The 16,889-nt window shown below is 39.5% G+C and overlaps 1 protein-coding gene across 5 annotated transcripts in view; it reads right to left on the bottom strand.

The window, feature by feature from the left end:
• Positions 1-435: 435 nt before the first annotated feature.
• Positions 436-16,889, bottom strand: part of axin1 (axin 1) — a 399,614-nt gene continuing 383,160 nt past the window's right edge. For 4 of the 5 annotated variants that reach the window (XM_078418159.1, XM_078418161.1, XM_078418160.1 and 1 more), the window contains 5 exons: positions 16,336-16,512; positions 15,265-15,510; positions 9,876-9,983; positions 6,200-6,367; positions 436-4,291 (listed from right to left, as the gene is read on the bottom strand). In XM_078418159.1, the coding sequence (XP_078274285.1) occupies positions 4,165-4,291; positions 6,200-6,367; positions 9,876-9,983; positions 15,265-15,510; positions 16,336-16,512 (826 nt within the window). In that variant the 3' untranslated portion in view covers positions 436-4,164. The remainder of the gene's footprint in view (positions 4,292-6,199; positions 6,368-9,875; positions 9,984-15,264; positions 15,511-16,335; positions 16,513-16,889) is intronic. The other variant, XM_078418162.1, reaches the window with a different exon arrangement.

Genomic DNA, 16,889 nt, shown 5'->3' with positions numbered 1-16,889 from the left:
GTATATGCAATTTCAGTTCCACACCAGTTTGCTGCATCTGAACTTATCTTAGGTGGTTAGAGTGAAAATCACTCAGTTACACTACACTATTTGAAAAGCCTATGAGAGATCAAAAAAAGTCAACAATATCAGCAATATTCATAACGACAATGCATAGTGATGGAGAAAAAATCTAAATACTAAATTCCGTGCTTAAATTTTCAACTTGTCTAATGCCGATAGAGTGATATCAGCAATAATGCACTAACATCACCCATATATTCTGCTTTACTTTTTGCCAATTTTATTGCAATTTACACCACAACATTAAATTAACATTTTGTTTTCTTTAAAAGTAGTAAAAAGTCACTGGCTCAATTCCTCCAATAATAATAATGTTATGATCAATAGGCTATATCTCAATGATTCATGGGTTTATTTTCACATGTGCAAATGCGTAGCAAAATTTTCTTGCATACTGCCCAGTATAGTATTCCATACCCAAGCACATCCTCAATTAGCAAGTATACAGAAATAGTCCATTAAGCCCACATGCAAGAGGCGCCATAATTTGGTGCCATTTTCGAAGTCCAGTCTCTCTAGTTCTAATGAGCGGTGCCCGATCCAGGCCCTTTATCTCCCAAGGGAAGGAAGTTATGAGCTGTATTGTGGGAATACTTCCATATCAGGTCGCGTAATGTTTTATTACCTCTAACCAGCTCAAAGGCAAGGCAAAAATATTTGTTGTCCATCGCTAACTGTTGTCAGACCAGACAGGGGTTACATAGGCTATGCCAGGTAAAGATGACTTTTGACCTAGATGCCTATTTACACTACTCTCCCAGCTTCACTATCACTGTTACCAATGCCATCATTTTTATTCCAGAATCATTTCATGGCAAATTTAAATTTCCTAGCCACCACAATGAAATTTGAACTTGCGGCTTCAGATCATTAATCCAGGTTTCTGGATTGTTTGTCAAATGTTATCTATCGGCGTTTAAAAAATCAAAATGATGATCAATATGGTCCAATCAAACAGAGAAGATGCAGATATAACAAACACAGAATTCACTTAATTTTTTTCTTTATTGTCCAAGTACCTTTTAAAAGATAATTGTACAAGTCAGCACACTGAAAGATGACTGAAACCAGGTAACTAAATCTTCTGACGTGCTGCTACTTGAAGACATCTTTAGAAAATGTACATATTTACAATGGAAACCCTTAGAAAAAAGGGAAATGCAAAACCCGTGAATGCAGGGCCACTTAAAAATCCCGCTGGACACCGAATGCAGGAGAAAATCATACTGCAAATCCCTGGATGAGGAGAGCTATTCCTCGTCATTGGGGGGAGGGGGTGGGGTCACATAGCGTCGGACAGGTAACAGCATTGAATATAAAAGGCACTCTGTGATGTACTTTTATTTACACAATACCTTGCAGAAACACAAGTATGATGTTTTAGACTGTTCCTTAGACTTAGTGGATTTTGGGAAAATTTGTAACTAATCATCATTTCTGTGCAACAGAATGAATATCCCTCATTAGTTTTAAGCGCAGTTTCTATAAATTTATACAGCCAAATGGCAGTAAATTGTACTGAGGGGAGGAATGATGCCATCAGAATGGATGTGGGCGAGACAACAGCATGACAAATTGATTACATCTATAAATAAGCATAGGTGGTAAAAGCCCAACTTGCAGTATAAACATTTAAAATCATAATTCATGCCCTTTTGACCATTGTGAGAGTAGAAACAGGGATTTCTCCCTCTGGGTGTTCTGTCATAAATCAGCCAACACAGAATGAGACTTGACAGGTGAAAAGACAATTTTTCCTCACAATTCCTAGTCTCAATAACCTGATAAAAATCACATTTACAGTAACCTTTACTGTATAGGCCTTTTCATTTCCCGGGACAAACTTTATTCATAAACAATTTGAAAAAAGGCAGCGGCAATGCACAATTGAAATTGGGTACCAATGAACTATAGCATAATATTTACTATGGGGAACAAAGTAATTCCTTAAGTACCAAAGTTACAGAAGAATAATTACTGAGCATCAAAAAATTAACAGCTTGGCTAGTTTTTCATTTTGTTCCCAAGAGCAGTATCTTAAATTTTGGCTGAGGGCAGTTTAAATCTTTCAATACTAGAGCGAGCCCAGATGAAAAGAATGTGTGTTATTTCACAGCTGTTTGTTGCTAGTTTAAAGACAATCAAATATATTCCAGACACTAACTTGCAATTTACTAAACTGTTAAGATTGTGTATGCTAAGAATAAATTAAATACAGTGGCTTCTTTTACAGAATGTCATATTTTAAGCTTGACCACTTTGAATTGATCGCTGTACTAATTTGGCCAACTTCAAGCACTTGTGTCAGCATGGCAACAGGGGCAGTAAAGCCACACATCACATTGCAATCTGTGAATTCAGTGCTGACAGCCTGGTAGGTGGTTTAAAGAAAAACTAAATGGCGACTGTCAGGATGTATTACCAGTTTCACCCTGGAAATGAAGATTGGGAACTGTTTTTAAAGCGTATCAATGGTGCTGAAGTGGAGATGGTTGAGAGCTTAGATCCAAGTTGTAAATATCACCATTAATATGACCTGGTCTAACCACATTGACACTACGGCTGTGAAACCATACCAATGCCTCTACTTCCTCAGAAGGCTAAAGAAATTTGGCATGCCTCCAATGACTCTGAATTTCTGCAGAGGCTCAATAGAAATCATCTTCTCCAGATGCATCATAGTTGCTATGGCAACTGTTATGCCCAACACTGCAAAAATTGCAGAGAGTTGTGTAGGCAGCCCAGTTCATCACACAAACCCACCTACCCACCCCACCGACTCCATTTATATTTCACATTGCCTCAGGAAAGTAGCCAATATAATTACCATTCACACACAGGTCATTCTCTCTTCTCTTCTCTCCTGTCAGGCAGAAGATACAAAAGCTTGAAAGCATGTACCACCAGATTCAATAACAGCTTCCTCCCCACTGTTATGAAACTCTTGAATGGAGCTCTTATAGGCCAAGGATGAATTCCCCATGTTCTAATCTAACTCATTGTGGCCCTAGCAATTTATCTGTTTTCTATGTAGCTGTAACACTATACTCTGCATTTTATTTCCCCCTCTGCACTACCTGATGTACTCATGTATGGTATGATTTGCCTGGATAGCACACAACATTTTTCACTGCATCTTGGTACATATGAAATAATAAACATCAAAATATTGCAACCAATTTAACCCGTGCTAGAGTCAGCAAACAAAATCAATACCAGTTGTTCTTCTAATTCATGCTGAAACCCAATAAATAAAACAAATTTAATTCATTCAAGCTGTTTGTGGAGAGAATTTGGGACAAATTAGCTAGATTTCAGTTTTTGCTTTCAAAATGCAGCTGCGAGCCAAAATGTGCAGAAATTAGAAAGTACCAAAGCTATTAATGCCTGGTACCAGCAACTCATTAGAAAGGGAAGTGAGGAAATGCTCCCAGTCAATTGCTCCCTGGCATACACATTCCGATTGGGTCGTACAAAACAGTAGAACCTATACCCCTGTGAAAAAGGCCGATACAGCAGTAATTTCAAAGGTGACTATGTAAACTTTCTTGATGGGCATCATCCTGACAAGCCAGTAGAATTAGTGATAATCATCAATTCTACAAGTAGAGAAACACCTACCAATGGTTGAAATATGGACAAAATAGCTATTAATACATGGCTGTACACATTTGGTGAGCTCAAGTACCTGTATGTATGTTTTAAAATAACATAAGAGCACTGTTACATTAAAAATGCTATTTTCCTCAGATTACATTATATCAAAAATATGCAGCTTTAGTAAACAGTTTCATATTACAATTTCTAATACAATTTTACAATGCTACATTACACTTAGTGTTTGAAATATACTGATAATGCTGCAAACATTCCCCTTGAAAGGACTGCACTGGCAGACCTTGGTGTTGAAAGCACCATATTTTTCTGCTGTAACGAGCAGTTGTAAAATATCCCTGTGGAGAGTTGGAAGCCTTAATATATCAGGTTGATGCATTTTCCACAGTTAACCACTGTGACCTCCAGTAATGCATTTTCAAATACTCCAAGCAGCTGAATGTTCTCTTGTACCATTACATACTCTTCTTCATGGCTGGCTTGCATTTAGTCGATTTTTTCTACTTTTCCAATAATTTTCTCCTCAAAAATTGGCAGAATTGCTTCCTCGTCACGAACCTCTTCAAATACCACCCCACAGTCAAATTCATCACTTACTTTCTTGAAATAATACCTGCAGAGCAAGCAAATCAATTAAATGCCATGGTTAGGAATTTATAATCAGACAATTTGAAGTGCAAACCCTTAGACTAGAATTAAAAGAGACAGCAGTTTAAAAATGTCAAGGGTTGATTTTACATTTGTAATTTTCTTCCTCTAAACGATGCTACTTTCCACATCATGGTGTATGCACAGAAGACAAGTTATTCAACTCCATGACTACATTATTAAAACAAATTAAACATTCTCTGGAGATTACAGGGCCCACTTGATCTGTTTGTTAAAATTCTGCAGAGGTGGAAGAGGTTCGACCAAATGGAGTCAAATCAATCAATAGCAGCGGTTTCAGCATGATTCCAGCTAACTTTCAGACTGGATTATGCTCCCGATCGCAATGTAATCTGTCAGTGGGTACATGTGCTGCCACCATCATAAAAGCTTTCAAGCCTAATTGATTCACATCAGCTTACTACTTAGAATATTACACTTCATCAGACTTCTAAAGTACTTTTGATGTGTGGGTTCACGGACAACACATGAAAGATTGCAGATTGAAAAAAGTATATTTAATGACCAGATAAAAAATAACGAAGCTTTTGATTTTCTTAGTCCAATTGATGAAGGCAGAGACCCTGACAAGCATTAAGTACAAATCAATGGTCCTTATAAATTTGCATACAATTGTACATATTGAGTTATTTTATTTGCAATTTATCTCTTGAAGAAATAGACTTAACGATAACAATTTCAAGACTTCCAGTTACATGAAGTTCGAGCACAATAAAGCAGCCAACTAAGATGCTTTGGCTGGATGGACAGTGGGCCTGAGTCATGTAAAGGATTGGGCAGCCTAGGAATAAATTAAAATGTAGATGGGTTGGTTAGTAAGTTTGCAGACAATACAAAGATTAGTGGATTTGCTGACAGCAGAGATGGCTGTCAAGCAAATACAACAAGATACATCAGTTACAGATCTGGGTGGAGAAAGGGCAGATGGAGCTTAATCCAGACAAGTATGTGGCATTGCACTTTCCAAGGTTGTATGCAAGGAGAGAGTATATGGTTAATGGCAAGACTATTAACTGCATTGATATACAGAGGGATCTTGGTGTCCGAGTCTATAGCTCCTTGAAAGTAGCAACACAAATAGATAGAGTGATAAAGAATGCGTGTGGTATGCTTTCCTTCATTTCATTCAAAGCATTGAGTGAGGAAGTCATGTTGCAGCTTTATAAAACTTTGGTTAGGTCACATTTGGACTATTGCCTGCAGATTTTGTTGCCCATGATAGGAGGATGTAAAGGCTCTTGTAGAAGGTGTGCAGAAGAAATTTACCAAGATGCAGCCTGGATCAGAGGGTAATAAGTATAAGGAGAGGTTGGACAAACTTGGATTCTTTTCTCTGAAGTAGAAGATGAGGAAGGCATGAGACAGATAGGGTAGTCATTTCCCCCAAGCTGCCAGGGTTAGTGGTGGAGGCAGATACAATAAGATTTAAGAGGCTTTTAGACACATGAATATCAGGGAATGGAGAGATATGGAGCACATGAAGGAGATTAATTTGGTATCACATTCACTACAGACGTCGGGAACCAATTGACTGTACTAGTCTATGTTCTAATTAGCAGTAATGGTGTTACTTAAAATCAAGTGCACAAAAGATACGGCTAACATCATTTACACCAGGACCCTTAATCTGCAAATCCAGGCAGATAATTTTCTGAAGGGATATATTCAAAACACCCACATTCTTACAGTTATCATTTTCAAAAGTCCTTTTTTTGAGAAAGCTAATTGTCATTCTTCAGTAACCATTCATTTCTCCCCACATACTTTAACTGAAATTGTTAAGGTACTTCCATTGGGATAATTAGTCGGCAATTTTGCAATGCTGCAAAAATCTCAGATTTTGAAAACATACCTGTAATTCCCTTTCTTAGTCAACAGCTCCTTAAACTGTCCTAATGTGACCACGCGCCCTTTAACAGATGTTCTGTATGGAATCGGTTCCCCACAGAAGTAGTAGGCCACCACGATGTTGTCACCAGGTTGAGACACACCATTCGCCGACTTCTTCTGCAGTTTATGCCTTTAATGGGAGAAAAAGATCACAGTGAGCTTCCTTTTACTCATCCATGTTATAAAACATTGGTAAAGCATCTACAGCAACAAGGCAAGTAGCAGAGTTCAAAAGGGTGACAACGTATTTTATTAGCCAAAGAAACCAAATAGAAAATTGCTTAAATAATGAGATATAAAAGATGTTAATCAAAATTACTAGCTTATCAAAATGCCTCAAATTTAATTTGCTTTGGATTCAGACAAATTTGAGTTTGACAATCACTGAATGGAGTTTTGTCATTTATTGCAAATTGATTTATTGCCAAACAATTGCTGCAAAATCATTTCCCACTGTAAAAATGCTTCTCAAAAACTGAGATTTTCATAATTCTCAATTAAATGTGAGGACCTAAACCATTAACATTGAAAATTTCAGTTCCTCAAATGATAAAAGGATTTGTTTCATCATGTTTAAATAATTAATACCCTACGCTAATGATGGGATCCCCACAAACACTTACCTTCCCCGAATCAAAAATACATCATCAGCGACACAAGGACTTCCCTTTCATAAATACCACCCCAATATTAAACAGGCTGACAAAGGTGGGTCTAATGTCTGGAGAACTGACCTCTATCTTGCTAAGGCCAGTTGGCAACTCTCAGATACCTCCCTTTGGGAGCCCCCATCATTGCCCCCATCGTTGACATCAGGCCATTTGGCAACAACCAGCTGTTGCTACCCAGCCAGTCAGAAACCTAATTTCCTCAGTACATCTTTCCTCCACAGCTTCCAGTCTTATCCGAGTCTCATGCAGCCCCCTTCTATCGCCTACCCAAAATCCACAAGCAGGATTGTCCAGGTAGATCTATTGTTTCAGCTGGTTGTTGCCCTAAACTTATTTCTTCCTACCATGTTTTTATCCTTTCTTCTCTGACCCTGTCCACATGTGTCCAAAAACACCAACGCTGCAGTTCTGATATTTTGACCATTTCTAATTCCCTTGTTCGAAACAACTAATATTTAATCTCTGACTCTTTACACTGCCATCCTAATTTTCCATAACACAAAGTTATATCGTCTACCCATCGAGAAAGAAGTGGAAACAAAGTGTGTTGGTTTATGCATTTTCCTTCAGACAGATTTCGTGAAAGTAAATTCTATTCCATATCACACATTTTTGCGATTTGTGAACTCTGTAAAATCTAATTTCCACAACTCAAACAGCCATTACATGAGGGTCACCGATACTGGCAGTTATATTTGGCAACTATTGGCAATTGCCACGCTGTAAACCTTGGTTCTTTCCCTCTAAATGCTCATGTTCATTCATTGACCAATAAATTTACAGCTTATCCATTGTTAAAAATGGCTTTAAAGATGGCAAACGTACTACACAATGTTTTGTAACATTAGGTTACCGTGCCCAGATCAAGGTTGTCCTATTATTTTTGCAATTCCGCCTACTGTATAGCAGCAACCATTGGCAGTATTCCTCAGGCCTGAGTATTCCTTAGCAGGGAAATAATTTAATCACTGAAACAAGCGGTAGACAGGAAGGTGGACATTTGCCCAGTCAGCTTTGACAGTATATCATATAACATATATGCTCTTCAAAATGTTTTTTTGGTGAGGGAAATCTGTAATTGGATAAGTGATCCATATGGACATCAGAGATGCAGTCCTAATCAATGGGTCAGAAACAGAAAGCTGCTCAATCAAATCTGGCATTAGGCAAGAGCCTTTTTCTGATCCTAACTGGCAGAGTAACTCAGACCAAAGCCTCTCTGTCATGGCTAACAGTGCTGTCTTCTGTTTAGATTCACTTTTTTTCTGCAAACTAATTGCATCTGTGAACAGTCGAACTAGCTTCATGGGTCTAGGTGAATCGCAGGAAAAACGATGCCAAAAGTCAATCCAGCTGCTATTTCATGCACCTCATTCACTTGGCTAACAGGTATGAAAGTGTTTAACATTTGTGAAGCCAGCCATATCTGCCCCAATAATGCAAAGAAAGTGTCTTGCCATGTTGCATCAGACAATACTTCATCCAGAAGACCACTTGATCACAAACTAATTAGGCAGTGGTCTGCATTAAATATCTGGTCTCTGCTGGAAAAAGAGATGATGAATCAGTTGGATGGTTCCCATTGCAGACTGTCAGTCATTTGGCAAGATACCTCATCACAAAACTTTTATCAAGCAGCAAGACTTGTGGTTGGCTGATGGCGAGAAAGGCCCTGTTTGATTTTTCATGTATGGTTCGAATATTGATACCGCACGCTGTCTTCAATAATTTTTTGTTAGATTGGAAAAGATCCAGGGGAGATCGACACAAAACGCTGGAGTAACTCAGCAGGACAGGCAGCTTCTCTGGATAGAAGGAATGGGTGATATTTCGGGTCGAGACCATTCATCAGACTGAAGAAGGGCCTCTACCCGAAACGTCACTCATTCCTTCCGTCCAGAGATAATGCCTGTCCCACTGAGTTGCTCCAGCATTTTGTGTCTATCTTCGATGTAAACCCTGCATCTGCAGTTTTCCTACAAAGATACAGAGGTATTTGTTGAGATTCATCCTAAACAGCTGCATAACCCAGGAGTCTGTATGTATGGACTGCTTCCGGACACACAAAATATAAATTGTTTGCTTGGAAAACGATAATTACAGTAAAAATAGATTCCCCTCTGCTCAAAACGCAGTGGCCTTGCAGGCCAGGGTGCTGTCCAAAACAGCACACTCCAATGTCCATGATCATGTGCTGAGAGAAGTGCCGAAGCCTCCATGCAGTCATTGCAAAGGTCTAAAGGAGAAGTGCAACAGTTTGACCGTTCCCTGCCCACCAGTTCTTCCCCCACCCCCCCTCCCCGTACTGCCCCTACCCCAACCACAGTAAAATGAGCTAAATCGGTGTTAAAACCTCAAATTATTTGACAATGGCTTTCTTATAAAACAGCAATTGATTACGTGCCTACTGTTAATTGAAATAATATGACTTAAGATGAAATTGTTAACATGAATGTCTTCCATTACATACATTCGATTATTTTAAGAAAATAAATTTTGAAATTAAAATGTTGACAGTTAAGTTTCTTGAGGAACTGGAACTTTTCCCCCAAGAAACAATAGAGGCACTTTCACTTTAAATACAGGTCCCAATTGATTGCTCAAAATGTTCCCAAATGCAGTTTAAGATTTAAAAAAACCAGAAGTTCTAAGCCACTAGATCTGGAAGCACTTTGATTCGCTAGAATTAGTTTACTACTAAAATTAGTGTACTACTTGCAGACAAACGATTTTCGTAAGAAGCACTATAAATGAGAATGCTACAGATAAATCTCATTCCATTTTCGCACGTGCAGTTACTAAATCAAGAAATTAACTCCAATGGTATTTTTTTAGCAATATAGTCGATCTTACATCTAGAAAAAGTTAACATCTGTTTTGCTAATACAAAAGAATTAAAATGCCTATGTACAAACTAATATCTAAACCTAGGATCACAGAGAATACATCAACAGCAGTGGCACATACTCTGACTCAGAGAGATCCATGTCGGAGACGGCTGGTACCACATTCAGCACTGGAATACATGCAGGCCTCAGAGAAGTGCGACCCCGTTGGATAACCTCTTGCACATACCTGCAATGTCATGGAGAATAATCCTAGGAATTAGAATACTCCATTCCATCTGTCTACCTCCTTTCTCAGAAACAGTCTTCACTGCTATCAAAGGGTTAATCTCTTGCCTTATTCACAGATCTTTCTAATTTTAAAAGGTACTAGACAACCTGTGGACCCGTTGGGTCCAAACCTCAACCCAAGTACAGGGCCTGAGAGAGCAGGGAACCCGGGAGGAGGGGGGGGGGGGGGGGGAGAGAAAGAAAGGGGCGCCGAGAGCGGTGTGAGCCTGGTGACCTGGAGAGAGAGAAATAGAAAGACAACAAACACGGCGACCCGGGGAGAGAAGCGTCAAGGCCAGGGTGAGCCCGGTGACCCGAGCAGTGAGAAAGGTGCCGAATACAACACAAGCCCGGTGTCCTGAGGAGGGAGAGAAAGGCGCGAGGGCGGTGTGAACCCAGTGACCTGAGTAGAGGGAAAGGCGCTGAGAGCAAGGTGAGCCCGCTTCCCGAGGAGAGATCGAGAGAAAGGGCACCGAGGGCAGGGAGAACCCAGTGACCCGAGGAGAGAGGCACTAAGCCCCAGGAGAAACAGGAGGAGAGAGAGGGCACCAGGAGAGAGGGCGTAACAGACAGGGTGAACCCGGTGACCTGAGGGGAGAGTGGGCAATGAGAACAGGGTGAACCCAGAGACCCGAGGAGAGAGGCGTTGAGGGCAAGTGAAGCCCCAGGAGGAGCCTGGTGACCTGAGGAGAGAGGGGCGTCAAGGAAGGGTGAGCCCGGTGACCTGCGGACGGAGAGAAGTGACGACCCGTGGACCCGTTGCCGGCCGGGGTCTCCCCCGGGGCTGGGGGCGGGCAAGGGGGGAGAGGAAAGGGGAGAGGGAGCCACTCACCCCCGCCCCAGGTGGCTAGAAGTAGGAGAGTGGCCGCAAGGCACTGCCGCATATTCATCCTGCTGGCGGCCATCTTCTTTCACCCTTTGCCACCGTGCTGCACCACGGGAGGTAGGTCAGGCGCGGGGCACGCCGGGACGGGAGCCGGTCCTCCCAGCGCTGCTGCGCGGGGGCGGGGAGCGCATTTATTGAAGTTTATTCATTACTTTTAAAATGTAACAAAACTTGATCAATGCACACCGCAGGCGAATGGCGAGTAAGGTGGGCCTAAAAGTGTTGCGCTATTGTGTACTGTCTTGGCTGTATTTTGGGAACTCAAATACATACAAGATGAGAGTTTTAGTAATATAATAATATAGATAGAGGGATATCTTTCCCCATGATGCAGACAAATATCAATCATGGTGGTGGTGCCAGCAATGGCTGCCTTGCCAACAGCCTGTCTGTCCCTTTCTTTGTTGTTTTAATAGTATGTGTTAAATGTATGTTTTAGGGTTCTTTAGCTTGTTTTATTTGGGAGGTGGGTGGGGGAAACTTTTTTAATCTCTTACCTCGACGGAGATAACATACGGAAAAAAAAATCGTATCTCCATCTGCACTGCAGCCTAACATTGAGGAGTTGGCGGTCGCTTACTGGGGATCAGTTTGGGAGCTCCAACTGCAGGAGCCTGCGGACTTTAACATCGTGGAGCTCGCGGTCCATGGTTAGAGACAGACTTCGGGAGCTTCAATCGCCCCGACGCGCGGGCTTCGATCGCCCCGACGGATGGTTCGACTGGCCCGACCGCGGGAGAATAAAGAGGGAAGAGGATTGGACTTTATTGCCTTCCATCACAGTGAGGAATCCGCTGTGGTGGATGTTTATGTTAACTCTTATGTAGTTGTCTTGCTGCTTTTTTTTAGTATGGCTGTATGGTAATTCGAATATCACTGTACCTTAATTGGTGCATGTGACAATAAAACACCTTTGAAACCTTTGAACTACTAACAGGTCCCAACATTTTTCTCATGCTCTTAAATGAGGAACATAGTCTATGGAAACATGGTGATGGATTGTTAATTTTTGCATGGAAGCATCCTTGTTAATTTCTGTGAATCAATAATTCTAGTCTTACTTAAAATATTGCACTTTTACAGATCTACAGTGCCCTCCATAATGTTTGGGACAAAGACCCATCATTTATTTATTTGCCTCTGTACTCCACAATTTGAGGTTTGTAATAGAAAAAAAATCACGTGGTTAAAGTGCACAATGTCAGTTTTATTAAAGGGTATTTATCTACATTTTGGTTTCACCATGTAGAAATTACAGCTGTGTTTATACATAGTCCCCCCCATTTCAGGGCACCATAATGCTTGGGACACACGGTTTCACAGGTGTTTGTAATTGCTCAGGTGTGTTTAAATGCCTCCTTAATGCAGATATAAGAGAGCTCTTAGCACCTAGTCTTTCCATCACCTTTGGAAACTTTTATTGCTGTTTCTCAACATGAGGACCAAAGTTGTGCCATTGAAAGTCAAAGAAGCCATTATGAGACTGAGAAACAGGACTAAAACTGTTAGAGACATCAGCCAAACCTTAGGCGTACCAAAATCAACTGTTTGGAACATCATTAAGAAGAGAGCACTGGTGAGCTTACTAATCACAAAGGGATTGGCAGGCCAAGGAAAACCACCACAGCTGATGACATAAGAATTCTCTCTATTATAAAGAAAAAGCCCCAAACACCTGTCCGACAGATCAGAAACACTCTTCAGGAGTCAGGTGTGGATTTGTCAATGACCACTGTCCACAGAAGACTTCATGAACAGAAATACAGAGGCTACACTGCAAGATGCAAACCACTGGTTAGCCACAAAAATAGGATGGCCAGGTTACAGTTTGCCAAGAAGTACTTAAAAGAGCAACCACAGTTCTGGAAAAAGGTCTTGTGGACAGATGAGACAAAGATTAACTTATATCAGAGTGATGACAAGAGCAAAGTATGGAGGAGAGAAGGAACTGCCCAAGATCCAAAGCATACCACCTCATCTGTGAAACACAGTGGTGGGGGTGTTATGGCCTGGACATGTATGGCTGCTGAAGGTACTGGCTCACTTCATTGATGATACAACTGCTGATGGTAGTAGCATAATGAATTCTGAAGTGTATAGACACATCCTATCTGCTGAAGTTCACACAAATGCCTCAAAACTCATTGGCCGGCAGTTCATTCTACAGCAATGACAATGATCCCAATCATGCTGCTAAAGCAACAAAGGAGTTTTTCAAAGCTAAAAAATGGTTATTTCTTGAGTGGCCAAGTCAATCACCTGATCTGAACCAATTGTGCATGCCTTTTATATGCTGAAGAGAAAACTGAAGGGGATTAGCCCCCAAAACAAGCATAAGCTAAAGATGGCTGCAATATGGCCTGGCAGAGCATTACCAGAGAAGACACCCAGCAACTGGTGATGTCCATGAATCGCAGACTTCAAGCAGTCATTGCATGCAAAGGATATGCAACAAAATACTAAACATGACTATTTTCATTTACATGACATTGCTGTGTCCCAAACATTATGGTGCCTTGAAATGGGAGGACTGTGTATAAACACTGCTGTAATTTCTACATGGTGAAACTAAAATGTATAAAAATGCCCTTTATTAAAATCTGACAATGTGCACTTTAACCACATGTGATTTTTTTCTATTACAAATCTCAAATTGTGGAGTACAGAGGCAAATAAATAAATGATGGGTCTTTGTCCCAAACATTATGGAGGGCACTGTATTCTAAATTCAAACAAGGCAGACACAGCATTTAATAACATAATTTATTACATTTAATAAAGTCTTTAATATTTAAAGTCAATGATCTAATATTGGCTTGTAAATTTGACTGATTTAGTTAAAAAAAGTCAAATTGTTAGACTGAAATTTCAATTACTTTTTCTAAATCTTCAATGATCGATCTCAATCTTTACCCTGCTCAAAATATACAAATTAGACAGAACACAAGGTTTAAAATCTAAACAAAGCACCATTTGAATTTAAATTACTTTGAAGCAGCAATTATTTTCTTATATTTAAAAATAAAGCTCAGTATGTTTTAGTACTTTGGAGAATCAATAGATTTATGATGCTGTTTCACCAAATGACAAGCTGTCAGTTTCAATTATGCCATTAAGGGAAAGGTTAGGGGTTGAAGGCATCTCTATTGAATGAATATCAAGAATACAATGAGTTGACATCAATGTCAATATTTGCTCGAATATAATGCTTGACATTTAACCCAGGCTTGAGGGAGGCAAAAGAATAAAGCTATTTTAATGAAGATCAGTGGCTGATTTTGCCAAACTATTTATTAAAACTATTGGTCTGAGCCTTTACAATAAATTAAAGTTAAGGTAGAAATGATTCAATGGTAAAAATATTGACAACAGATGATTATTTGCACTGCTCTCTATGATCAATGAGCTAAATAAAGATCAAATTAAATTTTTATAATGCTAATTTAACATGTTTGTCAGTTTTTTCAGGTCAGTCCGAGGACGAATCTTCTCCAGAACATCAGGTGAACAACACATATCAATAAGTATAAATGTTTTCAAGATTAATGATAATTTGAAAGTTCAAGTAGTTTGCAAGATCTCTTTAGCCAGTCTCAATTTAACCAAATACCATTAAGAATAAGAATTAGGAGACCAAAAGAACCAAAGTGCTTTTGAGTTATTTGCATATTAAGGCTAAATATAACTTGTCTATTTATCACACTTTAAAATGTCTAATTTGTGAGAAAAATAAATTAAATATTAATAAAATCTGGGTATAATGCTTCCAAAATAAATATAAGGAAAATTCTGGTAATTAAGTTAAGACTGAGGAGCGTGCAGTATTTTCGAAATCTCTTGCTGAATGTTCCCCCTCCACCATATTAACACAAAGTGAAAGATGTAATGTTAAAAGCTCAGACCAGTCACCAAAATCCTCATCACAAACCTACGTTATGTTATAGTTTCAAGAAACAAATTTCAATTGGCAAGATTACAAGCTTCTAAGCAGAGGTTAAGCTAATACAAACAAAGGAAACAATGTCAGGAATTCACAATTCAACATGGGCTGCTCCAATGACAAATAAAAAATCCACAAAATTAAGAGGAAATCAACAATTTCTGTATTCTAAAAATGTATGATCCTGCTGCAAGCTGTAATAATGTATCTTTCAGTATGCACATATCATCTAAGCAACTGATCAGATCAAATGCACATCTTATATTTTACAAGAGCAATATTTTTAAAATAGATAATAATGTAAAATCCATCTGTAGAACTTCCAATTACACTTACTGATCCACCACTTAAAGCACGAATAAAAAAACTTGAATTATTTTTTCAAATCAAGTATGAAATATTAATTTCCGTTACCTCTGCTTGGACTGTAGTTTGCCACTCTTCTTCTCCTCCTCCTCAAGCCGTCTGCGTGCCTCTTCCAGTTGAGTCAGAGGGTTAGGTGCAGGGTTGGGTGGCATGGTTGGATCCTGAATGAATGGATGCGATGGTTGGACAGGATTTCGCAACTGAGCGCTGACCCATGGATGAACAGCTCCTGGCCTCTCAATTGAACTTGGTCTGGAAGTATCATGACTAGGTTGTTTCTTGGCCCCAGTCAAACTGCAAAACAAGGCAAATGTAATGAGTAATTAGTGCAGGTTTGCAAAAATCCTATTCATAAACAGCATAGGTATAAAAAATGCAACTTTAAGTAACAAAATGGCAAAAAAAAACAAAGTAGATTTATTTTGTAAAGCTTAGACGAATTAAAATTGCTATACAATCGGGGTGGAGAGCAGCTTTTCAGAAAAGTTCAAAAAGTTGAGGACGCATTCAAATCCATTTTAATTTTGTGTAGGAAGGAACTGCAGATGCAGATTTATACCAATGCTAGACACAAAGTGCTGGAGTAACTCAGCAGGTCAGGCAGCATCTCTGGCAGAGATGATGTTTTGTGTCGGATCAACTTGAGACTGCTTCAGACTTTCTTCAGGTCTGAAGAAGGTTTCCGACACAAAATATCATCCATTCCTTTTCTCCAGAGATGTTGCCCGACCTGCTGAGTTACTCCAGCAGTTTGTGTCTATCTTCTATTTTAATTTGAGGGTGGGGTTTCTGTGCATATAAATATTAAATATCTGTCTTGCAAACAAATTATGTGTTGACCAAGAAGCCAGTTAATTGACCATAATGTTTGGAATTAGATTACAGCATGTTCAACTTTTGTCACAAGAATGAGAAAATCCCTTCTGTACATGCTCTCATTGGCTTTGGATTCTTATTCCCATGAAAAATTTGACAAAAGATCAAAGTAAAGTCTTTTTTTAAAAAAATCACCTGTAAAGTTGAGGCACGGCATACAATATTAGGAAAGTCACTATAATTTCAAATATACAATTCATTAACAGCAATTTATATTGTGGTCAGAAAATCATGTTTTCTTACTTATGTGGAGCCTTCTTGTGCCTGTGAATTTCCTTCTCTCCTTCAATTATCCATTGTAGTATCTTCTGATTCCGCTCCATGTCTTCGGGAGGGGCAGGGGTTTCGTAGTTCCCAGCATCTGCTTTTCCTGGCTCAGTCTTCTTGGTATTTCGTTTTGACAGTGTGTTGACTTTACTCCTGCACAACAGTATTCAAGCAATTTAGTAATTTAGCAAGTCATACAGCATTCAAACAAGTTACTTTCCCCGTGTCCATGTTGACCATGAAGTACCCGTCCATACTCATTTTCCAGCATTGGACTACATACAGCAATTATGTCATCACAATTCAAATGTTCATATATTTTTATGTGGTGAGTGTTCCTATCCACACCATCATCCATGCAATGCGTGCCTGATTTCAACAATTCTCTCTCAAATCCCCTTTCCAACCCTTTCTACCCTAACCTTAAATCTATGTTCTTTGCTTAATGACACCTTTGTTAAGGAGAGGTTTTGTACTATCTACCCAATTTAGCTCCACAATTTTGTATACCTCAGTCGGGTATTCCCCTG

Source organism: Rhinoraja longicauda, chromosome 21 (genome assembly GCF_053455715.1).
Source record: "Rhinoraja longicauda isolate Sanriku21f chromosome 21, sRhiLon1.1, whole genome shotgun sequence".
Taxonomy (NCBI): Eukaryota; Metazoa; Chordata; class Chondrichthyes; order Rajiformes; family Arhynchobatidae; genus Rhinoraja; species Rhinoraja longicauda.
Note: the sequence above shows the minus strand (reverse complement) of the source record. Positions and strands in the feature narration are given on the sequence as shown.